The 26,673-nt window shown below is 47.0% G+C and overlaps 1 protein-coding gene across 3 annotated transcripts in view; it reads left to right on the top strand.

Annotated features, from left to right (window-relative positions):
* SEPTIN11 (septin 11) overlaps window positions 1-26,673 on the top strand; it is a 109,838-nt gene that overhangs the window by 61,462 nt on the left and 21,703 nt on the right. For all 3 annotated transcript variants that reach the window (XR_010785858.1, XM_066574340.1, XM_066574339.1), the window contains exons 4-7: window positions 2,162-2,348; window positions 13,809-13,970; window positions 17,472-17,568; window positions 18,141-18,309. Coding sequence is in view for 2 of the 3 variants with exons in the window: in XM_066574340.1 (XP_066430437.1) it covers window positions 2,162-2,348; window positions 13,809-13,970; window positions 17,472-17,568; window positions 18,141-18,309 (615 nt within the window). In the remaining variant the exon portion in view is untranslated. The remainder of the gene's footprint in view (window positions 1-2,161; window positions 2,349-13,808; window positions 13,971-17,471; window positions 17,569-18,140; window positions 18,310-26,673) is intronic.

Raw genomic sequence — 26,673 nt, 5'->3', positions numbered from 1 at the left:
ACCTGTATTCTATCCATTTATATCTCTGCACATTCTGAGCTGAACATTCCAATGGGCGGAGCTATTAGTGATTGACAGCTATCTGTGTATGACTGTACATGCAGCTGTCAATCACTGATAGCTCCGCCCACTGGACTTTTCAGCTCAGAAGGAGCAAAGGTTTAAATGAATAAAATACAAGTTCTACTGATCTTTTCCCCTAAAACTATACATTAATCCGCTCGGGTCCTCCTGCTCTATAACATGATGCCTGCAGTCGGGGCAGCGTATTCAAGCTGACAGACTGCCTTTTAAGTTGCATCTATACATCAGTTTTTTAAATGATCCGTAGTTTGTAAAAGTGCTTCTAGGATCTCCATGTTCCTTGAAGATGTCCTTTTACAAAGCACATTGTTACTTCTGTTATTGGAGATTTGGCACTGGTTAGGTTGGGGTGCGGTGTCTCAGTAATCGCCCAACCTTCCCTGTAAGGAGATATGGACTTTCCTGATCGGATTCCCGGGTCATGGTCCACAGTTGGAGGGAGTAGTGCTGTAGTTAGGACCGGAGCCACGAGAAAGGTCCTAATGCGACAGGCCAGAGTATAAAATGGGGAGGCAGTAAGGAACAGATCCATGGGCCAGAGCTAGGAGTAGATCTGCTAGTACCGGTGAAACTATTATATGGGTGAGGCAGGAGAATAAGGTGAAGGTCACGGTCACAATGAGGAGAAACAAGGCCAAGGTAATGGACACGGTCAACGTCTTTTTTAATGAAGCCACTTAAGTGATGTCAGATGGAAGCACCACTTGCTGTGGCAACGTGATGCCTCCACAGGGGGCAACAGAAGAGCCATTACTAGGTCAGCTGAGTTGCAACTTGCAGTAAAGCAGGGAGGCCACAGCACATGTAAGGATACACTGCCGGCAGCGAGTGACTAGCACACATCAATGCCATGTCAATTGTGATCCAGTTTGTTCACCACATGGGTCTTTTACTCCTTTCAGGGTAGATTGGTTCGTGCCTTATGTGTTTTTCACCTTCCTCTGAATTAGGCTGTCTGCACGCGGCCGGATTTGTATTGTAGAATCCAGAGCGGGCGTCCGGCTCCAGCTTCTGCAGCAAATACCGCCCGTAGCATGCTATGGCACAGCCATTTTTTTCCTACCCATGAGTGGAAATCAATTGTAATTTTCCGCTCGCGGGGAAAAAGTTGCAGCATGGCCTATTTGAAGGTTTCCGTGCAGACTATTTCCGTTGAGGTCAATGGAAGTCGTCCGACCCGCAGCCCTTCCTCAATCATCATTGCGGAAAGGTCGCAGGATCTGCGTCACCGCCTAGCGATGGTGCGGTATTATCTATACTGCACGTGTGCTGGCCGACACATCCGTAGTACAGGTGAGAAGAATACGGACAGGTATGCGGGTGTGACCGGCCGGACCCAGGGTCAGGCTCCCACTGTGGGATCCGGCATGCGGAATCCGAACCGGGCGTGTGCAGGCGGCCATAATAGGGGTAAGACAAACCCATAATATTTTCCCTTTCCTTAAGCAACATCCTCTCCTCTGCTTGTCAACTGTAAGTGCTGCTGGTGGGCACTGGTAATAATTGAGGCTGGCACCGAACTAATAGTATGGGACGGGATGGGAGAGAACTTATTTAATGTTTCACCCCAACAGATGCTAAAGTGCTTGTGCAAATGTAAACTTTTTACAGTGTTGCTGAGATTTCTTCTCATTCACCTAACAGAAAAAGAAAAAAAAGAGTCCGTTATTTTTAGACCTTTTCTCTTGTTTCTCAGGAAGCATCTAATAGGTTTCCTCAATTATGTAACTCTAGAGAAGAGTGTTGACAACTTTGCTTAAATTCCCAATGTTTGTGAGCCAAAGAAGAGTAAAATGGGGTAAACGCCCCAATCCCTGCATATTATTTCAATGGGGTTAAGCCTCACTTCATCACACTCCTACCATTCTTGGGTGATGTGGAATACCATAAAAGATGCCCATTGCTTAGCTGAAGTGTCTTCAGGGTAATATAAAGTTCTATTACATAATCTGTGTGATGGTAGTGACTGTGCAGGGAATTTTCTCTGTTTCTCAGGGTTTTATTTGTGTTCCTGCAATCTTGTGAAAAAGGGAAGCAACAAAACGAATTAAATATTCTGTCATTTGTTTCATTTCAGCTACCGGCCAATTGTGGAGTACATTGATGCACAGTTTGAGGCCTACCTACAAGAAGAACTGAAAATCAAAAGATCGCTTTTCAACTACCACGACACAAGGATTCATGCCTGCCTATACTTCATTGCCCCCACCGGCCATTCATTAAAATCTCTGGACCTGGTCACAATGAAGAAGCTTGATAGTAAGGTACTAGCCTAGAATTAGCTGGCACCAAATTCTGCACATAACTGGGCAGAAAACACTAGCACGACATATATCAGTAATCGCACAGAGAATAAAATCATCTGCTAGTGAAAATAAAGACACAGAAATAGGAGATCTTTCAGATTTTTCTGTTGCTCTACTGTTTCTAGTATACTTTCAAGGAGGAGGAGTGTAGCAAGCCTAACATTCTGCCAGTAGTACACTGTCTTGCACTTCCTTGCCCCTTACTTTATGTGCTGCACTGCACAGTCTCTGGTCCAATCAGCAGGGAGGTAGTATTCAAATACCCACCCCTATGCCTCCCAAGGATGATCAGGCATTTGGGGACATTCTGGCCAAATGGTTAGTAAACTTAGTATAGAGTGTGCGCAGACAGCCAGAGACTGCAAAGATCGTTATTACAGTGTCTGCAGATCTGTCAGCCTGCAGCCTGTGAGTGTATGGGAGCTGTCTGGGAAGCTTTTCCCTCCCCCTGTTGCTACGGAAGTGTCCCTGTGTCCTTGTTACTATGGAAGCTTTCTACCTAATAACAGAGAGTGGATTTCAGAGAAGCTGGATGGGAAACCACTAGTTGTAGCCACTTCAGATGTGATTTACAGTGGTAAAGCAACAAAATGTTTAATTCAAGTACATTACAGAAATTATGAGACTAACACAAACTAGTAGATCAGATGAAGTTGTATAAAAAGTTAGTGCCCCATTTAACTTGAGTCCCTGGTAAGTCCACTGTTCAGCCTTCAGCTGTAATACCCTTATAAACCAGACCACAACCAATAGTTCTACCTTTACAACTCTCAAGGGAGTTCTGTACAACTTTTGAAAGACCCCTAAATGACTTGTCTGTCCAGATATGCAGCAATAAGGAAGTCGCTGCTTTTTCAAGAGCATAGGCAAACTGAGTGACAACCTGGACGGAAATGAAGGGTGCATATATAACCATTGTATTTGGGGAGAAATGCTATATAATGTATGTCATGACATTGTTATACCCTTTTGCCTTTCTAGTTTGTTTCATAAGTGTGCAAATTTACCATCTACCAAAATCCTTAGTGTATCACACTCACATCTTGTTTAGAAGGAGTTACTTGCACAAGAGATGCTTAATTTTTACGTCTGCACAGGATACTGTAGGAACACTGTGGTCCCCAGCGGGAGTATGCTGACAACGGACTGCTCTCTGCTGATTACTCAACAACTTACTAAGTGACTTCACTTTTTACGCTCAAGAAAAGTGTCCAGGCTCCTCTTTTAGTGAGTTCACCTTCTCCATGTTGTCAGGCAGAGAGTTCCACAGTCTTACTGCTCTTACAGTAAAGAACCCTCTTCTATGTTGGTGTAGAAACTTTCTTTCCTCTAGATATAGGGGGGGGACTTGTTACAGTTCTGGGTATAACTAGATGATGTGAGAGATCTCTGTATTGTCCCCTGATATATTTATACATGGTTATTAGGTCACTCCTCGTCATTCTAAATGAGGATCGTACAGATAGGTTGGATGAAAGTATTATATGCAAGTGACAATTAAAATAAATGGGCAGTAAAGAAATACAAGTGACTTTTCCCAAGTCACACACTTAAGAAGCAGCACACTCTCTGCATACAGCACACTCGCTATAGCTTATATCTGTAATGCTCCTGCTCCTCCTCTGTTTTTAAGGTCTGTAGTGTATGAGCCTATGGGAAGCTGCCAGTCACTGCTAAAGTCACTGGACCCCCTTCAGAACAGCTAGGGAGCCTGGAAGATTGGATTTTAAAAAAGTATTTTGGGGTGCATTCACACACAGCAGATTTGGTGTGCATTCTCCACACCAAATCTGCTGGAAAATTTGTGTCAAGGTCCATACCATTGGTACGGATTTTGACTGATCCATAGCATTGATTCACCCTTCAAGGGCGAAATCTGCTGCGGATCCACGTCAAAATCGGCAGCACAGAATATGCTGCGGGTGTCAGTGCACCCAAACTCATCATATATGAACAGAGCCTTTTGAAATGGTGCAGTTTGCCAGAAAAAAAACACCTTTATAGCAAAAGCTTCCACACCCGGACTATGATAAGGCAGTGTAGGGTTACGTTGGATACAATGTAACAGAAATTGCTTCATTTGCTACACAGTTATCAGTGTCTAATCCAGTGTGATGTGGTTTAACTCTCAGGCTTCATTCTGATGTTAGAAGTAGGTAATGTGATGCCGGATATTTCTGATCATTATGCGAAGTCTAAAAGTTTAGGTTTTTGTTGGCAAGCCAAGAAAATTCCCCCTTGGCCGTTGCCAGAAAGCATCTCATTGCAGTAAACCTTTATCTGACACCGGCTTGTTATTTTTAGACTGATGACACTTTTTGTAGAACTTTTTCTCGTCAGGGAGGATGGGGACGCTGGACTTGTTTCCTGCCTTGCTCTACGAATGACGGCACCACATTTCCTTTTGTACTTTCTGAGCCTACAGACGTAACAAAGTACATCAAGGCTGCCGTGCGGACGCCTGCGGATCTGTCATTCAAATGTATCAATAATACATATATTAATATATATATATATGTATGTGTGTGTGTGTGTATGTATGTGTGTATGTGTATATATATATATATATATATATATATATATATATATATATATATATATATATACTGGTGAAAAGTACTGACCTTTAAAACGAGACATCCGATCAGAATGTTCTGCTCCCAGATATCACTAATGTGATCTTCTCAAGTGTATCTACAAGACGCTATATAAAGCAACTTCTATAAAGCAAAAAAGTTTATTTCACAATGTTTTTTTTTTTTTTTATGCTAAAGGTCTTAAATCTTATGCGCTGTGCAAACCTTGACGCAGTAGTAGAGCAGAGCTCGGCCATTACCATTAGCGTTCCTTCAGAAAAAATTATTTGGGCCGCGTATTGCGCGCGCATAATTAGCGCGTGCAATACATAGCAAATACAACCTGTGATGTCAATGGGTTCGTTTACATTAACCCCTTAGTGACCACCCTATTGTGTTTTTTATGTCCTGCCATTGCAAGACGCGTATGGAGGGAGATAGCGTTGCTATCTCCCTCCATACATCACAGGTGTCAGCTGTTTATTACAGCTGACACCTGTCAGCAACAACCCCGGTTCAGACGCGCGGCCGATCGAGACTGTTAACCCTTTAAATGCCGCTGTCAAATCTAACACGCGCGGTGAGAACTGGGGGAGCCGTGCTTGTGTTAAGCCCCCAGGGCTGTCATGGCAGAATGCCTATCAAACGAAAATAAAGGGGGGGGGGGGAAGCAAAAACGTGTGGTCACTAAGGGGTTAACAATATTTTGGGGTGCATTAAGATTAATGATCTTGCGTGCAAAAAATATAATATTACGAATATGAACCCCATTCTTTTGAATGGGGTCTTATAGATGAGCGATTCAATTTTTTTTTATCCCACATTGCATCGCCCATTGCGTCACGTCCTATCTTTGGGCATCACCTTGCATCGCATTGCCCATTGTTTTCATTTGGGCCGGTGGCGGCATCACCCCACGTGCTAAGTGCGCACGGTGCAAGGTGAGGTTTCCCCATTGAAAACAATTGGAGAAACTCTGCGATCCTCCACTGCAGCTGTCAGCCACTGCAGAGGATCGCTACTTCCCCGGAGTGATGCAAGGCGGTTTTGAGTTAAAAAAAAACCCGCCTAGCATCCACGGGGATATCACATGTTGACTAGCACGATATCGGTCCAGGAATCATTATATTGCACTCGTCCGTGTAAAGTTGGCCTTAGTCGGGAGCGGTATCCTCTCTCCTTAAGGAGAGCACCTAGAAGGTGAGGGAGGAGACTTCTAAAACCATCCATGCTCCTCTGGGTAATATGCAAATAAGGAAGATGGAACAATACCTCTGCAGCGCCACCTATTGCATGGCAGCATTTTTGCATTGATTTGCAGGAATGCTATCATCCAGTAGGTGGCGCTGCAGAGGTATTGTTCCATCTTCTCCATTTGCATAAATTAGCCTTAGGCACACCTTTTACTATCCGGTATAGTTGCTGTCTTCTTTTTGCCGTTGTTGGTGGCTGCTGGGATAGACCCATACAAATGAGCCCATTAGAAGTGTTTGGGAAGAGGACGGATCCCTAGATGCAGGGCTTCAGTGTAATAAGTTTGGCGCGGCCCTCGCATTCCTTTCTCTGCTCAGTAATCTGAACTGGATTGTAAATTCCTGGCAGATGCAGTTTTTACAAAAAAAAAATCCAAAAGGACTGCGTGCGATGTGCAGCGATCCGGCGGCGGTGTAATCTCCTCCGCCAGATGTTCCCACTATGTTACATGGCCGTGTAGATGCAGAAGGGCTCCTGTTTCATCCACAGAATTAAGTACAAATGCAGGAAGGAAAGAAAGGGTTTACTTAACCCCTTGAGTGGCACGCCCGGAAATTTTCCGGGACGAGCTCCACTGCTCATAGCGACATAGCCCGGAAGATTTCTGGGGTATGTATCACTATGGGAGCTGCAGAGCACAATGCCACAAGCTGTGACAGTGTGCTCTGCCTGCACAGACCCACACAGAGCAGTACAAGGGCTTTGAAAAACCAGCAGGAGATATTGCCGATATGCCAGCAATCTCCTGCACTGGTTTGTTTACAGGTTGCCATAGAGACCATCGGCTTGTCAGAAGCAAGCTGATGGTCTCTGTGGCAGGGAGAGCTGGTTGTTAGCTGTCAGAGGACAGCTAGGTACCTGCTCTTACAGCAGAGATCAGAGAAAACCTCCGATCTCTGCTGTGTTAACCCTTTACATGCTGCAGTCTATGTGACTGCAGCATGTAAAGGGCTGTCACTGCAGCATGTAAAGGGCTGTCACCATCGGACCCCCGGAATGTGATCAGGGGGTCCTGATGGGTCCCTGTGGAAGTCCCCTAAAGGGACAAAAAAAAAATTTTTTTTAAAAGTAAAGAAATTATTTAAAAAATTATAAAAACACTTGTCTCCCTTTACTTTGTAAAAAAATCAAAAATACAATCACACATGTGGTATCCATGCATCGTAATGACCCAGAGAAGGAAGTTAATACATTATTTAACCCCTTAATGACATGGCCACTTTTTTTCTTTTTTTCCTCCCCCCTGTTTAAAAAATCACAACTTGTCCCGCAAAAAACAAGCCTTTATATGGCCATGTCAATGGAAAAATGGAAAAGTTATGGCTCTTGAGACGCAACTGCAAAACTAGTTGAAATTCAATGATTAGACCATTTTAAAAAACCTGCCCTGGTGGGCACGACAGGGTGGTAGGAAACCCGCCACTCAAGGGGTTAAAGGTTCACTGGTTTCTTCTTCTGCTGGGAGACTTTCCGTTTTTCTGTTTTTGCGCATGGGATATGAACAGAACCTGCAGTACAATGAAACCGCTCGCCGGCTGGACGCTCGGACTCGACCCAAATCAATTGCAGAAGGCTGCAAGAAAAGGATCCAGCATCCATTAAATCTTGAAACGCGTCAGAGGTTGCGCCATTGTATGTCCTTCCTGTTGGGATTTTAATAGGCCTCAATAAAGTGATGATTTTATGGATGCCGGATGCTTCACTTTCTGTCATCTGCAGTCTTAACATGTTTGTTACCTTGTTAGAGGTTATCCCAAAATCAGGTTTTATCACCTAGATAGCGCCATACATTGTGCAGTGGCCTGGCATGGTGTTGCAGCCTATTAGTGAATTTACTATAGAATATATGTTGGTATATATTTTTCAGTCATGGGTCTTAAGCCTAGGGGTAGGTGCTGCAGTTTTAGGGGTACAGTAGAAAAAAAAATAGCCATAGGGCACTGATATGCAAGGCTACATGCATATATGGGACAACTGGTCTGAAGCCTGTAACCTTAGGGTTTGATCTGGGGCCTGTAACCTGTACTTTTAGTGGGTGTCTATGTATATAATTATGAGGGGATGAGTGTAGACCCACTGTGCTAACCAACCAGCCGGGCTTTTGGACTAGACCTGGTGTGGCTGGCAGCTTACCCGTGGCTAGCCAGGAAGATGGGAAGACCCCTGCCTAAAAGCAGGGTAGGCATCCTGATACAATTTTCCCAGAAAATAAGCCCTACCCCTATAATAAGTCCTGCCACTATTTAGGGGGGGGGGCTCTCTTAATATAGCCCCGTCACCAGAAGGAGAGTTCTGTGTGAACGCCCAGCACACTGCAGTCTGCTGCATTGGCGCCGTAGATCAGCAGCGCCAGGGATCCAGACGCCGCGGACTGGGTGAGTATAAGACACCCGTCCCCGAAAATAAGACACTGTGCCTATTTTGGGGCAAAATTTAATATAAGACAGTGTCTTATATTCAGGGAAACATGGTAAGAATGGACCTGCGCTGGAGCCTCGGGGCTCACGATCACCGACAGGACATGGATGATGTTCTGAACGCAGGGCACACAGAATGGGACTGACTACCACGAAGACTGGAATGAAATGGACAAACGCACACATGCAAAGAGTGTCTGAGAGAAATATTCAATTATACTGAGGCAAGGAGGAAGAGCATCAGCCCAGCTTAAATAGGAGAGTAATTCCTATTAACCCTGCAGCTGGGCTGAAATCCAGAGAACTGGTTAACTCCTTCAGTGCTGATAGAGAATAGAAACCTAGTACATGCATACAGAAGAAACAGAGTAGCGGGTAGCAGACCTAACAATAATGTCTGCCTTCTGGCCTGTGGTATGTATACAGGGCTGGAGTCTGTATAAAGACGATATGGCTGGGGGTCTGTGTGGTCTATTCCTTCTTCTATATAGAAGCCATGACACAGTGCCTGATTTATCATAAAACAGATGTCAATTGCTTCTTCCAGCAGATCCTATATACGAATATATAGGGTCCATCTAGATTTCAGACATGTTGTTTTGACCACAAGAATTCTGCTTCATGTTGCGTTGTAGAGTCTCTGATGACAGTGTACCCTGGGGGTACTTGGTTGGAATTTATTGTCCACTGGGAGTACTTGATTGGAACTTCTTGTCCCCTGGGGGTACATGGTTACAACTTCTAGTCCCCATGGGGGTACTTGGTTGGACCTTCTAGTCCCCATGGGGGTACTTGGTTGGACCTTCTTGTCACCTGGGGGTACTTGGTTGGACCTTCTTGTCACCTGGGGGTACTTGGTTGGACCTTCTTGTCACCTGGGGGTACTTGGTTGGACCTTCTTGTCACCTGGGGGTACTTGGTTGGACCTTCCTGTCACCTGGGGGTACTTGGTTGGACCTTCCTGTCATCTGGGGGCACTTGGTTGGACCTTCCTGTCACCTGGGGGCACTTGGTTGGACCTTCCTGTCCCCTGGGGGCACTTGGTTGGACCTTCCTGTCCCCTGGGGGCACTTGGTTGGACCTTATTGTCCCCTGGGGGCACTTGGTTGGACCTTATTGTCCCCTGGGGGCACTTGGTTGGACCTTATTGTCCCCTGGGGGCACTTGGTTGGACCTTATTGTCCCCTGGGGGTACTTGGTTGGACCTTATTGTCCCCTGGGGGTACTTGGTTGGACCTTATTGTCCCCTGGGGGTACTTGGTTGGACCTTCTATCCCCATGGGGGTACTTGGTTGGACCTTCTATCCCCATGGGGGTACTTGGTTGGACCTTCTTGTCCCCTGGGGGTACTTGGTTGGACCTTCTTGTCCCCTGGGGGTACTTGGTTGGACCTTCTTGTCCCCTGGGGGTACTTGGTTGGACCTTCTTGTCCCCTGGGGGTACTTGGTTGGACCTTATTGTCCCCTGGGGGTACTTGGTTGGACCTTATTGTCCCCTGGGGGCACTTGGTTGGACCTTATTGTCCCCTGGGGGCACTTGGTTGGACCTTATTGTCCCCTGGGGGCACTTGGTTGGACCTTATTGTCCCCTGGGGGCACTTGGTTGGACCTTATTGTCCCCTGGGGGCACTTGGTTGGACCTTATTGTCCCCTGGGGGCACTTGGTTGGACCTTATTGTCCCCTGGGGGCACTTGGTTGGACCTTATTGTCCCCTGGGGGCACTTGGTTGGACCTTATTGTCCCCTGGGGGCACTTGGTTGGACCTTATTGTCCCCTGGGGGCACTTGGTTGGACCTTATTGTCCCCTGGGGGCACTTGGTTGGACCTTATTGTCCCCTGGGGGCACTTGGTTGGACCTTATTGTCCCCTGGGGGCACTTGGTTGGACCTTATTGTCCCCTGGGGGCACTTGGTTGGACCTTATTGTCCCCTGGGGGCACTTGGTTGGACCTTATTGTCCCCTGGGGGCACTTGGTTGGACCTTATTGTCCCCTGGGGGCACTTGGTTGGACCTTATTGTCCCCTGGGGGCACTTGGTTGGACCTTATTGTCCCCTGGGGGCACTTGGTTGGACCTTATTGTCCCCTGGGGGCACTTGGTTGGACCTTATTGTCCCCTGGGGGCACTTGGTTGGACCTTATTGTCCCCTGGGGGCACTTGGTTGGACCTTATTGTCCCCTGGGGGCACTTGGTTGGACCTTATTGTCCCCTGGGGGCACTTGGTTGGACCTTATTGTCCCCTGGGGGCACTTGGTTGGACCTTATTGTCCCCTGGGGGCACTTGGTTGGACCTTATTGTCCCCTGGGGGCACTTGGTTGGACCTTATTGTCCCCTGGGGGCACTTGGTTGGACCTTATTGTCCCCTGAGGGGCACTTGGTTGGACCTTCTTGTCCCCTGGGGGCACTTGCTTGGACCTTCTTGTCCCCTGGGGGCACTTGGTTGGACCTTCTTGTCCCCTGGGGGCACTTGGTTGGACCTTCTTGTCCCCTGGGGGCACTTGGTTGGACCTTCTTGTCCCCTGGGGGCACTTGGTTGGACCTTCTTGTCCCCTGGGGGCACTTGGTTGGACCTTCTTGTCCCCTGGGGGCACTTGGTTGGACCTTCTTGTCCCCTGGGGGCACTTGGTTGGACCTTCTTGTCCCCTGGGGGCACTTGGTTGGACCTTCTTGTCCCCTGGGGGCACTTGGTTGGACCTTCTTGTCCCCTGGGGGCACTTGGTTGGACCTTCTTGTCCCCTGGGGGCACTTGGTTGGACCTTCTTGTCCCCTGGGGGCACTTGGTTGGACCTTCTTGTCCCCTGGGGGCACTTGGTTGGACCTTCTTGTCCCCTGGGGGCACTTGGTTGGACCTTCTTGTCCCCTGGGGGCACTTGGTTGGACCTTCTTGTCCCCTGGGGGCACTTGGTTGGACCTTCTTGTCCCCTGGGGGCACTTGGTTGGACCTTCCTGTCACCTGGGGGCACTTGGTTGGACCTTATTGTCCCCTGGGGGCACTTGGTTGGACCTTATTGTCCCCTGGGGGCACTTGGTTGGACCTTCTTGTCCCCTGGGGGCACTTGGTTGGACCTTCTTGTCCCCTGGGGGCACTTGGTTGGACCTTCTTGTCCCCTGGGGGCACTTGGTTGGACCTTCTTGTCCCCTGGGGGCACTTGGTTGGACCTTCTTGTCCCCTGGGGGCACTTGGTTGGACCTTCCTGTCACCTGGGGGCACTTGGTTGGACCTTATTGTCCCCTGGGGGCACTTGGTTGGACCTTATTGTCCCCTGGGGGCACTTGGTTGGACCTTATTGTCCCCTGGGGGCACTTGGTTGGACCTTATTGTCCCCTGGGGGCACTTGGTTGGACCTTATTGTCCCCTGGGGGCACTTGGTTGGACCTTATTGTCCCCTGGGGGCACTTGGTTGGACCTTATTGTCCCCTGGGGGCACTTGGTTGGACCTTATTGTCCCCTGGGGGCACTTGGTTGGACCTTATTGTCCCCTGGGGGCACTTGGTTGGACCTTATTGTCCCCTGGGGGCACTTGGTTGGACCTTATTGTCCCCTGGGGGCACTTGGTTGGACCTTATTGTCCCCTGGGGGCACTTGGTTGGACCTTATTGTCCCCTGGGGGCACTTGGTTGGACCTTATTGTCCCCTGGGGGCACTTGGTTGGACCTTATTGTCCCCTGGGGGCACTTGGTTGGACCTTATTGTCCCCTGGGGGCACTTGGTTGGACCTTATTGTCCCCTGGGGGCACTTGGTTGGACCTTATTGTCCCCTGGGGGCACTTGGTTGGACCTTATTGTCCCCTGGGGGCACTTGGTTGGACCTTATTGTCCCCTGGGGGCACTTGGTTGGACCTTCCTGTCACCTGGGGGCACTTGGTTGGACCTTATTGTCCCCTGGGGGCACTTGGTTGGACCTTCCTGTCACCTGGGGGCACTTGGTTGGACCTTCCTGTCACCTGGGGGCACTTGGTTGGACCTTCCTGTCACCTGGGGGCACTTGGTTGGACCTTCCTGTCACCTGGGGGCACTTGGTTGGACCTTCCTGTCACCTGGGGGCACTTGGTTGGACCTTCCTGTCACCTGGGGGCACTTGGTTGGACCTTCCTGTCACCTGGGGGCACTTGGTTGGACCTTCCTGTCACCTGGGGGCACTTGGTTGGACCTTATTGTCCCTGGGGGCACTTGGTTGGACCTCCTTGGCCCCTGGGGGCACTTGGTTGGACCTCCTTGGCCCCTGGGGGCACTTGGTTGGACCTCCTTGGCCCCTGGGGGCACTTGGTTGGACCTCCTTGGCCCCTGGGGGCACTTGGTTGGACCTCCTTGGCCCCTGGGGGCACTTGGTCGGACCTCCTTGGCCCCTGGGGTTACTTGGTCGGACCTCCTTGGCCCCTGGGGTTACTTGGTCGGACCTCCTTGGCCCCTGGGGTTACTTGGTTGGACCTCCTTGGCCCCTGGGGTTACTTGGTTGGACCTCCTTGGCCCCTGGGGTTACTTGGTTGGACCTCCTTGGCCCCTGGGGTTACTTGGTTGGACCTCCTTGGCCCCTGGCGGCGGTACTTGGTTGGACCTCCTTGGCCCCTGGCGGCGGTACTTGGTTGGACCTCCTTGGCCCCTGGCGGCGGTACTTGGTTGGACCTCCTTGGCCCCTGGCGGTACTCTGCTTGAAAAGGGTAAAGAACACAGTTCCATAGCACCTGCACTAAGCATTGTCCTGTTAAAAGCAGCATTATGTCTATATGTTTTTTAATTACCCTCTCCACGGTGACTATGGGCTTCTGCTTTGGGATACAGTGTTGTCCTCTTATTTTCTAATATTGAACCACTCTTGTGCAAGCCTGGCTTCTAGATGTTGGAGTTGATGCCAGCAATACATAATTTGGCATCCCCCCTCCCTCCCTGCTTATAATTTATTCATTTATTTTTGCGCATATGTTTATTCTACTAGGAAATACTGTATTTTCTAATTGTTTTGGGAAGATGCCTGGAACATAGTTTATTTTTCTCTTCTCTCAAGCTTCTCTCAATGCTTATCCATACTCCCACTGTAGAAGCTGCATGTCCGCCACACATTGCTTTCTTCAGGGATTGCTGAAACTTCTACCCTAAACTCCATTCCAGTTATCTAGGAGTTTGGTAGTTGCTATAGTTCAGTTTGCTAAAAATAATTGTCTTTGAATTTTAGGTGAACATCATCCCAATCATTGCAAAAGCGGACACAATTGCCAAAAATGAGCTGCACAAATTCAAAAGCAAAATTATGAGTGAGCTGGTCAGCAACGGAGTCCAGATCTACCAGTTTCCTACCGATGAAGAGACGGTTGCAGAGATCAATGCGACAATGAGTGTAAGTTACAGTTTGTTATGTTGGTGGTGTTAACATACAACCTATGAGGTCCAATCTTATCCACTATCTAGAAGACCAAAGAATTATACCTCTGGGGGCCACATTTTAAGTGATGGGCCAATTTCCAGTCATAACAGAAGATATAGCAATGTGCCAGCACGGTTATAGGATGAACCTAAGCCACACTCAACAAACCCTATTCACATATAAAGGGGTCTGTCGAGAATGTGTTAATTTTAACATCTTGCTGTCAAAAGTGATGGAATCCTTGAAGACCCCCAATCACAGCTTTAGGGCTTATTCAGACGACCGTATATGGGCCGGTTTTTCACGCCTGGCTGATATACGGTGTCCCTCTCTGCAGGGGTAGGAGGCTGAAACAGCCGGGAGCAGTGCTCTGAGCTTCCACCCCCTCTTCACTAGTTGCAATGGGAGGGGCGGGATGGGGGTGGAGCTAAGTTAGGGAACTTAGCTTCGCCCCCGTCCCACCCCTCCTATTGCAAATAGGGGCGGAGAGGGGGCGGGAGCTCAGTGCACTGCTCCTGGCTCTTCCAGCCTCCTCCTCCTGCAGAGAGGGACACCGTATATCAGCCAGACGTGAAAACCCGGCCGATATACGGTCATCTGAATAAGCACTTACAGAGTACCTCCAATTTTTAATCAATAGTACAAGCAAAGACCTGAAACTTTAATAAAGTATATTAATACTTTATTACAGAAAAAAAGCCTTTTTCTTCTCTTGTTGGACTCTTCCTCCTGAATTTGCTGTTATAATTCTTACGTGGGAGGCAAAAATGGCATATTTTCAGCTTTCCTGAGGAACCGGATTACAGCTGTTGTCCATAGGAGTCTATGGAGAGGAAAGGAGGAGGGTGCAGAAAATTAACTGCTATGATGTCTCCCATACACTTAGTAGAAGCAGCATCTCTGTCTGTTCCTTTCTCCCACTCTTAACAGGTGCTCCCTCCTCTTCATAGACTTCTATGGGGAGCAGCTGTAACCTCATCTCTCAGTGAAGCTGATAATCCATCTCCTTTCTACCTTCTGTGTACCAATTTTAGCAATGAACTGAGAATGAGCGATCAGTGCAGGGGGAGGAGAGGAGTCGAGTCCTAAATGGCTTTTTCTGCAATAAGATATATTACAATTTTTTTTAGTATCGCTATAGAAAGTCGTTACAATCCTAATTGGAGGTACTTTCTGAAGGTCGCTCCTTGCAGGCACGTTAAACCATTTTTTTTTTCTGATTAACCTTTTGACAAACTTTACATCATCTTAACATCTTCCCTTTTACACGACACAATTATGCAAATAATTGTTAGATTCTGTGGTTTTGCTCGATAATTGTTTGGTGTAAACGTGTGCAGCATCCGAAATGATCATTATGAAAACGGCTGGATATTAACCCTTTCCAATCCAATGTCGGGCCTGCCCCGACATCATCATTTCCATCCACCGCTCCGATGTCGGGACAGGCCCGACACTGCAGTGCAGGAGTGCATCTGCACCCGATCGTCAGACACATCGGGTGCAGATACACTTGTGCACTGGTCCCCATCGAGGACCCCCTAGGAGAAGGCAGAAAGGGTTTTTAACCCTTTCTGCCTTCTCCTTTACACATTACATAGCGCTCAATTAGCGCTATGTAATGCATAGAGATTCCGGCCGTCCGGCGATCATGTGACCGCCGGTGTTACCTGACCCCCGGCGGTCACATGAACTCCGAGCCGGGAGCCTGCACTGTGGGACCTGCTTACCTGACCGGCGTCTTGCGCGTTCTCCTTCTGTCTCCCGGCCCGGCGATCATGTGACCACCATGTGCCACCTGACCCCAGCGGTCACATGATCGCCGAGCCGGGAGGCAGAAGGAGAATGCGGAAGACGCCTGACAGGTAAGCAGGTCCCTCCACGGTGCGGTGAGCACCTGCACCCTCCTGAACTCTGTCAGTTCAAGAGGGTGCAGGAAAATGTATTTTTTCTCACCCATTTTCCCCAGCTCCAATTTATTTGGAACTAGGGAGAATGGATGAGAAAAAATAATTGGATTGGAAAGGGTTAAAATTCTTCTAAAGTACAGATCGGGATGGTGAAAATTTTCAAAATTAAAAATCGCCAAAAATCCTTAAATTGTTTAACATATAAACTTGATTTATACAACAGGTCATATTTAACACCTTCCCTTTAAATTCTCCTAATTAAAGTGGTTGAAAAAGAGAGCCTCTAGGCCAGGGCATCCCGGGGTACTTGAAAGCCATTTAAAATTCCAAGAGGTGGATGTATGTGTTCTGTATATGCAGCAGTCTTGGGCTTCAAAGACTACAAATTGGCAGTGTGATTTGTTATATGCAGGAAGAAATTCTTTCAAGAGCAATATAGTTCTTTTCTGGGGGCTTTATGTGCAGGGTCAGAGGTCAAACAGACTGAAGGAAACCAAAAGACCATAAACAGCCCAACTGTGGAATGCATTGCTCATGGGCATTCTGTACACACTTGTGCCAGTTTAATATTAAGAGTAGGATTGAGACTTGTCTGAATTGACAGAGTAATAGTGGCCCCTAGTGGTCCCAGTAGTAATAGTGACCCCCCCCTTAATGGCTCTAGTAGTAGCTAATAGTGACTCAGTTAGTGGTCCCAGTAGTAATATTGACCTTGGTATGGGCCCCAGTAGTAATGATGGCCCCCATCATCATATTGGACCTCCAGTTGGGCAGCAACCCTACAAGTAGTGCACTCGCTCTGTCCACAGCTCTGGTTGGCCATCCACCATGCTGTCATCAGAAGCGGTGACCCTGACCTCTTCCCCCCCCCAGTGTCTGTGTGCAGGAATGCAGACGCCAGGAGGATTGGTTAGGGGTCACATCCTCTGAGAACAGAGCGGCTGCCACCCAACTGGAGCGGCAAACAGAGGGAGTGCACTGCTTGTGGGGTTGCTACCCGGCTGGCGTTTATTTTTTATCAGCCATTAATTTGCCCGGTAAAAAAAAAATAAATACCAGCCGGGTGGCAACCCACCACCACTTGAGGTGGCATGCTCAGGTTGCCTCATGGAAGGGGTGCCCTTGGCTAATAGGCTGTTTTCTAAACCCCCTTATATAATACACCGGGCTCACACATGCTTGTGGTCACAGCGTATTACGCCTGCAGGTTTTGCATGCATACTACGCTTTATCAATCTTCCATTGCCTCCCGTGTTTGGCTCCCCAAACTTATAAAATATATCTAGTATCCTTTTATTTCACTTCTCCATTTTCAAGATCCCTGCTTGCTTTAGTGAATGATCTTTCATTCAGAGCCTGCAAACTCCTGTCTCCCTAATGCTTCTAACAGCTGCACGTTTTTGCATTCCAGAGGATTTGCCATTATGGGTCTGTAAGTTTCTACTGTGTGATAAGTTTTCATATTTCAATGGAATTGATCACATTCCAAAAATCCTGCGGTTCAGTGTCTTATATTTAAATGTACTTTGTTTTATAAAACCTCAGTCTGTGTCTTTTATTTCAGGTACACCTTCCCTTCGCAGTTGTTGGAAGTACTGAAGAAGTGAAAATTGGTAACAAAATGGCGAAAGCAAGGCAGTATCCATGGGGTATTGTGCAGGGTAGGTCTCCGCCATACCAGTATATGCCAACAGCTGTTCGTTAAAGCTGCTAATTTACATAAATGTTGTCTATTGATCTGACGCTCTAATGCAGATGGATTCTCTATTGTCTGCTGTCCCTGGATAGCTTGGGGTAGATGTATTAAGAACACCAGTCTTGTTATTTCCCCGGGGCACAAAGTGCCCAATATATGAGGCACTCTCTTTCATACATAAGGCGGATGTTGGCGCCTACATGTGCCTACACAAAAATGTAGGTCAGGTCCAACCTGGGGTACACTGCTGCTATAACTTCCCCCAAATGTGTCAGTCTGGGACAACTACCTCACTTTGGTAAACAGCAGTGCAAAAAAAAGTTGGCCAAAAGTTGCAAAGTTTTTTGCACAAGCCATGCACTGAATATCGTGACTCTTTTCACACCAGAAACTGGCCTAAAAAGTTTCGCAAATGTCCCCATCGTAGTTCAAAAATGATGAATTCTAAAACGGCCGATCCCTTGTTCTTGCAGCAGAACAGCCGTCTTTTCCTTTTGCCTACCTCTGTCTGAAGTGAACTTTTCTCCTATTATTCAGTTGAGAACGAGAACCACTGCGACTTTGTGAAACTGAGAGAGATGTTGATACGAGTGAACATGGAGGACTTGAGGGAGCAGACTCACGCCCGCCATTATGAGCTGTACAGGCGCTGCAAACTGGAAGAAATGGGATTCAAAGACACAGACCCAGACAGCAAACCCTTCAGGTAAATGTGAAGAAGGGGGGATCCCTCGCTCACACCAACAGCTGACAATTGGGAATAGACTGCAGCCATTGGGGATGATCGCTGCTGGGGAGGATAGGAACGGAGCAGTAAGGGTGCGCTGTGTAGCTGTGGAATATATCAGCACTGTATGAGCAACCTAAGTAAATGCTTCCATACGAAGAGCAGAAGTAGTATTCATGCGTGAACTAGTATGCTCTGTTGGCTCTGCCGCCCGCTCTCCGAAATCCCCAGTTATCTCACATTAGCAATCTTTTCTAAGTGAAATCACATACTTGTAACACAATCCGGTCAGCTGAGCTGGTGGCAGACCAGATGATTAGCTTCTCCGTTCGCATAAACAGCAGATTATACGCTGTTTTACCGCAGCAGAACTCAAATATGTCCTGCAAGCATTTAAGGAATTTCTAGCTGACTTCCTGCATGCCTGAGGCCCCGCTCCTCATATTAGGCTTGGAAGGAGATACAGACCTTCAGTAGTAGTGTGCATATGGGGCGTTGCAGAAAATGTGCGCTTCTGATATACATCAATGTAGTGCTAAACGTCTTGATGCTGTAAGACTCCACTGTTAAGTGCAGGGGTGCACAACATGTGGCCCACAATGCGATTCTGTGCGGCCCCAATTACCTGGACACAGAAATATTTATGTGTGGCTGCTCACATGTAGTTTCCATGTGCGGGTGAAGAAGAGTGACACATAGCAGGGCAATAGGAACAGACCAGTACTAAGGGGGCACTGTGTGGCCATGTCTGGGTCCCCTATATATTAGGACAAGTACTAAGGGTGCTCTGTGTAGCCATGTCTGGGTCCCCTATATATTAGGACAAGTACTAAGGGTGCCCTGTGTAGTCATGTCTGGGTCCACTATATATTAGGACAAGTACTAAGGGTGCCCTGTGTGGCCATGTTTGGTCTCCTATATATTAGGACAAGTACTAAGGGTGCACTGTGTAGTCATGTCTGGGTCCACTATATATTAGGACAAGTACTAAGGGTGCCCTGTGTAGTCATGTCTGGGTTCACTATATATTAGGACAAGTACTAAGGGTGCTCTGTGTAGCCATGTCTGGGTCCCCTATATATTAGGACAAGTACTAAGGGTGCCCTGTGTAGTCATGTCTGGGTCCACTATATATTAGGACAAGTACTAAGGGTGCCCTGTGTGGCCATGTTTGGTCTCCTATATATTAGGACAAGTACTAAGGGTGCACTGTGTAGTCATGTCTGGGTCCACTATATATTAGGACAAGTACTAAGGGTGCACTGTGTAGTCATGTCTGGGTCCACTATATATTAGGACAAGTACTAAGGGTGCCCTGTGTAGCCATGTCTAGGTCCCTCTATATTAGGACAAGTACTAAGGCTGCACTGTGTAGTCATGTCTGGTCTACTATATATTAGGACAAGTACTAAGGGTGCCCTGTGTAGACATGTCTGGGGCCCCTATATATTAGGGCAAGTACTAAGGGTGCTCTGTGTAGCTATGTCTGGGTCCCCTATATATTAGGACAAGTACTAAGGGAGCCCTGTGTAGCCATGTCTGGTCTTCTATACATTAGGACAAGTACTAAGGGTGCCCTGTGTAGTCATGTCTGGGTCCCCTATATATTAGGACAAATACTAAGGTTGTACTGTGTAGCCATGTCTGGTCTTCTATATATTAGGACAAGTACTAAGGGTGCACTGTGCAGTCATGTCCGGGTCCCCGGTATATTAGGACAAGTACAAAGGGTACCCTATAAATTAGGACAGGTAATAACAATGCACTGTGTAGCCATGTCTGGGTCCCCTATATAGTAGGACAAATGCTAAGGGTGCCCTGTGTAGCCATGTCTGGGTCCCCTATATATTAGGACAAATACTAAGGGAGCTCTGTGTAGCCATGTCTGGGTCCCCTATATATTAGGACAAGTACTAAGGGTGTCCTGTGTAGCTATGTCTGGGTCCCCTATATATTAGGACAAGTACTAAGGGAGCCCTGTGTAGCCATGTCTGGTCTTCTGTATATTAGGACAAGTACTAAGGGTGCCCTGTGTAGCCATGTCTGGGTCCCCTATATATTAGGACAAGTACTAAGGGTGCACTGTGTAGCCATGTCTGGTCTTCTATATATTAGGACAAGTACTAAGGGTGTCCTGTGTAGTCATGTCTGGGTCCCCTATATATTAGGACAAGTACTAAGGGTGCACTGTGTAGCTATGTCTGGGTCCCCTATATATTAGGACAAGTACTAAGGGAGCCCTGTGTAGCCATGTCTGGTCTTCTGTATATTAGGACAAGTACTAAGGGTGCCCTGTGTAGCCATGTCTGGGTCCCCTATATATTAGGACAAGTACTAAGGGTGCCCTGTGTAGTCATGTCTGGTCTAGTATATATTAGGACAAGTACTAAGGGTGCACTGTGTAGTCATGTCTGGGTCCACTATATATTAGGACAAGTACTAAGGGTGCTCTGTGTAGCCATGTCTGGGTCCCCTATATATTAGGACAAGTACTAAGGGAGCCCTGTGTAGCCATGTCTGGTCTTCTATACATTAGGACAAGTACTAAGGGTGCATTGTGTAGTCATGTCTGGTCCCCTATATATTAGGACAAGTACTAAGGGTGCATTGTGTAGTCATGTCTGGGTCCCCTATATATAAGGACAAGTACTAAGGGTACACTGTGCAGTCATGTCCGGGTCCCCTGTATATTAGGACAAGTACAAAGGGTACCCTATAAATTAGGACAGGTAATAACAATGCACTGTGTAGCCATGTCTGGGTCCCCTATATATTAGGACAAGTACTAAGGGTGCACTGTGTAGCCATGTCTGGGTCCCCTATATATTAGGACAAGTACTAAGGGTGCCCTGTGTAGCCATGTCTGGTCTCCTATATATTAGGACAAATGCTAAGGGTGCCCTGTGTAGCCATGTCTGGTCTCCTATATATTAGGACAAATGCTAAGGGTGCCCTGTGTAGCCAGGTCTGGGTCCACTATATATTAGGACAAGTACTAAGGGTGCCCTGTGTAGCCATGTCTGGGTCCACTATATATTAGGACAAGTACTAAGGGTGCTCTGTGTAGCCATGTCTGGGTCCACCATATATTAGGACAAGTACTAAGGGTGCCCTGTGTACGCATGTCTGGGTCCCTTATATATTAGGACTAGTAATTTATTAGGAAATTATAGTACCAGTGTTTCTGGTGGCGCAATGCGCCACACAGCTGTGCTATGTGGTACATCCATTATGATTCACAGACATCTCACACACAGATCCACTACATCCATCGTGACACCACAAATTACACACAGCACATTACACACACAGCTGTACTATATCCATCCTGACTCCCACAGGTGTCACACACAGCTCTCCTACATATATCCTGACCCCACACATCACACACAGCTCCACTACATCCATCGTGACTCCACACATTACACACAGCACATTACACACACAGCTGTACTACATCCATCCTGATTCCCACACGTGACACACACAGCTCTACTACATACATCCTGACCCCATACATCACACACACAGCTCTACTACATCTATTCTGTCCCCACACATTACATACACAGCTCTACTACATCCATCCTGATTCCCACACATGACACACAGAGCTCTACTACATCCATCCTGACCCCGCACATTATGCGCAAAGCACATTACACACACAACTCTACTACATCCATTCGGAGCCCCCAAACATTACACACACAGCGCATTACACACACAGCTCCACTACATCCATCTGGACCCCACACATTACACACACAGCTCTACTACATACTTCCTGATTTTCCACACATGACACACACAGCTCGTGGATACAGCCATCAGCCCCTGGTCTTGTGATCCCTGACTCCACCCACACAGGTGATCACATGACTGTGACGTCATCACAGGTCCTGGTAGCTGCTGTCGGCTTATCCAGTATACAGTACTTTTTGCAAAACTCCAGAATGGCTCCTCCCACAGTAGTGACATCACCGCTGTTCCTTCAGCCCACCTTATCTCTGTGGTGTTGGTGGTGGTAGGACAGTGTCTTCTGTCAGGACTGCTGAGTTGTGTCTGAGATAATAGCGACTTAGTTGTATTCTCAGTGTGTTACTTTTGTCCTCTCTTTACAAGAGCCCTAACTTTGTTGTTCTTCTGTCGGTCAGACTCTGTGTTTTTATATGTATTGTAGGACCTGCAATGACGTCACCAGGGGGCGGAACATGAGAAACACATACATACATACATACATACATACATGTTTACTCATAGACAAGTGATCATTAGTAGTTTGACAAGTACTAATGATGCACTTTGTACCCATGTCTGGGCCCACTATATATTAGGTACTATGGGTGCACTGTGTCAAATTCATAAGCTGGTGTTTTGTATGTTTGTTCCGTCTTATTCCAGTTCAACAACGTATAGAAAATAATACAGGATATCCTGTTCTCCCAATCGTGGGAAAGTAATGTCCATGTTGCACACAACACGCAGTGCGCTTCGATCTCCTGGTTGCTGCATGCTGAGGCGATACGGAACGGAAAAATGTGTTTTTGCTGGAGTGACCCTTTAACCCCTTGAGTGGCGGGTTTCCTACCACCCTGTCGTGCCCACCAGGGCAGGTTTTTTAAAATGGTCTAATCATTAAATTTCAACTAATTTTGCAGTTGCGTCTCAAGAGCCATAACTTTTTCATTTTTCCATTGACACGGCCATATAAGGGCTTGTTTTTTGCGGGACAACTTGTGATTTTTTTAAACAGGGGAGGAAAAAAAGAAATGGGGAAAAAAGAAAAAAAGGGGCCATGTCATTAAGGGGTTAAATAATGTATTAACTTCCTTCTCTGGGTCATTACGATGCATGGATACCACATGTGTGATTGTACTTTTGATTTTTTACAAAGTAACGGGAGACAAGTGTTTTTATAATTTTTATTTATTTTTTATTTTTTTGTCCCTTTAGGGGACTTCCACAGGGACCCATCAGGACCCCCTGATCACATTCCGGGGGTCCGATGGTGACAGCCCTTTACATGCTGCAGTGACAGCCCTTTACATGCTGCAGTCACATAGACTGCAGCATGTAAAGGGTTTACACTGCAGAGATCGGAGGTTTTCTCTGATCTCTGCTGTAAGAGCTGGTACCTAGCTGTCCTCTCACAGCCAAGCACCAAGCTCTCCCTGCCACAGAGACCATCGGCTTGCTTCTGACAAGCCGATGGTCTCTCTGGCAACCTGTAAACAAAGCAGGAGATTGCCGGCATATTGGCAATATCTTCTGCTGGTTTTTCAAAGCCCTTGCTTTGTTCTCTGTGGGTCTGTGCAGGCAGAGCACACTGTCACAGTTTGTGGCATTGTGCTCTGCAGCTCCCATAGTGATACATAGCCCGGAAATCTTCCGGGCTATGTCGCTATAAGCAGTGGAGCTCGTCCCGGAAAATTTCCGGGCGTGCCACTCAAGGGGTTAAAGGAACACCCCAGACAAAACTGTTCTGTCTAGTGCCTGGCCTGGGAATTGTTGCATGAACTGTATTTTCCTTCAGTGCCCGAGTCATGTACGGTCCTGTCAGTCTTTGCACTATATATCACACATGGTACCCGTTTTGCCTGCAGTGCTCCTTTAATCTGTAACTGTTATTTCAATAAAATAAATAGGAGAAAATAGGTGATTCTAAGCAGTTTTGCTGTGTGTTTTATTAGCTTGTGTTCATTATTCCTCTTCTGCTATGCAGCTAGGTGAAGACGTTGCTAGGAAATCCGTGTTCACCTAACTGCATAGCTGTGCCTGCACTGTTCTCTATAGTGGAGCTGCAGACACAGCTGTTCTCATTGAACACTTTTTTATTAATAATGGCTGCTTTTATACTATTTGAGTGTTACAATCCTTTCTTCTGTACCCCACATCTGTCTCTGTTTAGTATATCTCTTTTGCCACCGCTGGCCTTTGTTCCGACTGTGTGCTGTGTCTGGAGAAGCTGTTCTATACTGACGACTTCTCCTGTTCACAGCACCCGCCGGCTCCCTGCCAGACACGATGCACTGTCAGGGTTTCAGTGCATCAGATTGTGACACGTCGTAATGTACACGCGATGTACTGAGACCCTGACAGTACATCAAGTGCTGTGAAGGCGAGAAGCCGTCTGCAGCATAAAAGCACTTCTTCATACACAACTCACCGCCGGGGGTGGGGGTGGGGGGGTGGGGGGACAGAAGTGGTAGAAGAGAGATACTGAGCAGAGTGCTGGGGGACGGATTTGGTGTACAGAAGAAAAGATGTATAATTCAGCCTTTATTAATAAAATCTTTTTGTGGGAACAGCTGTGCCTGCAGCTGCACTATATAAAACAGTGCAGGCACAGCTGGAGCGCCCTCTTCTGCTATGCAGGGAAGTGCACACGGATTTCCCTAGCAATGCATTCTCCTAGCTACATAGCAGAACAGGGATTTTGAAGACAAAATGTACAGACTAGGTTAATAAACACACTGCAAAAATGCTTAAAATCACCTATTCTGTACACTTTTTGAAAAAATGTAAATGACAGTGACATGTTTGTTCTATGTAGTCAGCCATGTGGGCGATTCTAGTATCAATAATATACAAACTGTAGAGAAATCCTCTAACACCCCGTAGGTAAGACACACGTGTGCCTAGTATACGTCTGACTGACGGCTAAGGGTGCTGTTAGACGGAAAGGGTCGTTCAAACAAGTGAAAGTGAACGATAACACTGCTCAACAGCATTTTGCATCTGGTGTGCAATGTATCAATTCTTATGGATTTTTGGGTGTAGAATCCGAATTTGTCTTTTAGAAATGATGTATCCTGTATGGTTTATATGTAATTTTAGATTTTTTTTCAATTTTTTTAACAAGGTTTTTGTGTTTGTGCTCATTTTCTGGTGAATTATTTATATAAAATTCAATCGGTGGCTAAGCTAAACTCTTTATTTGAATGTAACACACAGTGGAGGAAGTTCTAAAAATGGTCACTAGATGGCAGAACAATGTAGTTGAGCAGGAAGGTTACCGACATGAGCCTATCTGTACTGCTGTTTAGTGTTTGGCAGAACAATGTAGTTGAGCAGGAAGGTTACCGACATGAGCCTATCAGTACTGCTGTTTAGTGTTTGGCAGAACAATGTAGTTGAGCAGGAAGGTTACCGACATGAGCCTATCTGTACTGCTGTTTAGTGTTTGGCAGAACAATGTAGTTGAGCAGTAAGGTTACCGACATGAGCCTATCAGTACTGCTGTTTAGTGTTTGGCAGAACAATGTAGTTGAGCAGGAAGGTTACCGACATGAGCCTATCAGTACTGCTGTTTAGTGTTTGGCAGAACAATGTAGTTGAGCAGGAAGGTTACCGACATGAGCCTATCAGTACTGCTGTTTAGTGTTTGTTGTAATCTGCATGAAGCACTTCTCTTCATTCTTACCAGATACAGAATTATTTTTTTGATTTGTTGACCAGTGTGATCTAAACGTGAGTCAGCGACTGAACAACGGAGAATCCTTCCCTTCTCACTTGTTTTATGCAGACCTAAAAATCATTGTTGTCTGATGGTTCCATTTAAGCAGCCATCGTTCAGTGTTTGACATTCATTATGTGAAAGGCTGAACGATTAATGTTGAATGAGTCAACGATGAAGCTGCCTGTCTAAACCGGCTGCACAAGAGCGGAGGAGCGACCTGTGACCTCACCTGCTCGATCGCTCCTGCAAACAAGAACCGACTGGTCTGATAGGAGCTCTAGATAAAGCTGTTTTTACATCACATTTTTGATGACCATTTATGTCTATACCATGAATGTGCACGCTGAATGTGTCCATAAGACTCAACAGAGGCCAAGCTAAAGAGTGTCATGTGACCTCCATCTGGTTGGTATACAAGGGTATCTACAAAATGCGTATGGAGTAGTATAGTGCACTACATCACAGTGGTATGCAGCAAGAGAATGTTTACAATAGGGCACTCCCCCCCCCCCCCCTTATTTTGTACATTTGGACCCTATGGAAGGCAGATGCCACTGTATGGCACCCAGCAAAGGTCCCAGTGGTTTATATTAAAGGGGTTGCCTCGCGAAAGCAAGTGGGGTTATACACTTCTGTATGGCCATATTAATGCACTTTGTAATGTACATCGTGCATTAATTATGAGCCATACAGAAGTTATTCACCCACTCCGTTGCTGGCGTCCCCGTCTCCATGGCTCCGTCTAACTTCAGCGTCTAATCGCCCGATTAGACGCGCTTGCGCAGAAGGGTCTTCTGCCTTTGGCGCGGTCTGGCACGAGCGGCGTTCTGGCTCCGCCCGCTTCTACATGTCATCGCGTAGCTCCGCCCCGTCACGTGTGC

Source organism: Eleutherodactylus coqui, chromosome 7 (genome assembly GCF_035609145.1).
Source record: "Eleutherodactylus coqui strain aEleCoq1 chromosome 7, aEleCoq1.hap1, whole genome shotgun sequence".
NCBI lineage: Eukaryota > Metazoa > Chordata > Amphibia > Anura > Eleutherodactylidae > Eleutherodactylus > Eleutherodactylus coqui.
The sequence above is the reverse complement of the archived record's forward strand: the minus strand, read 5'-3'. Positions and strand labels throughout refer to the sequence as shown.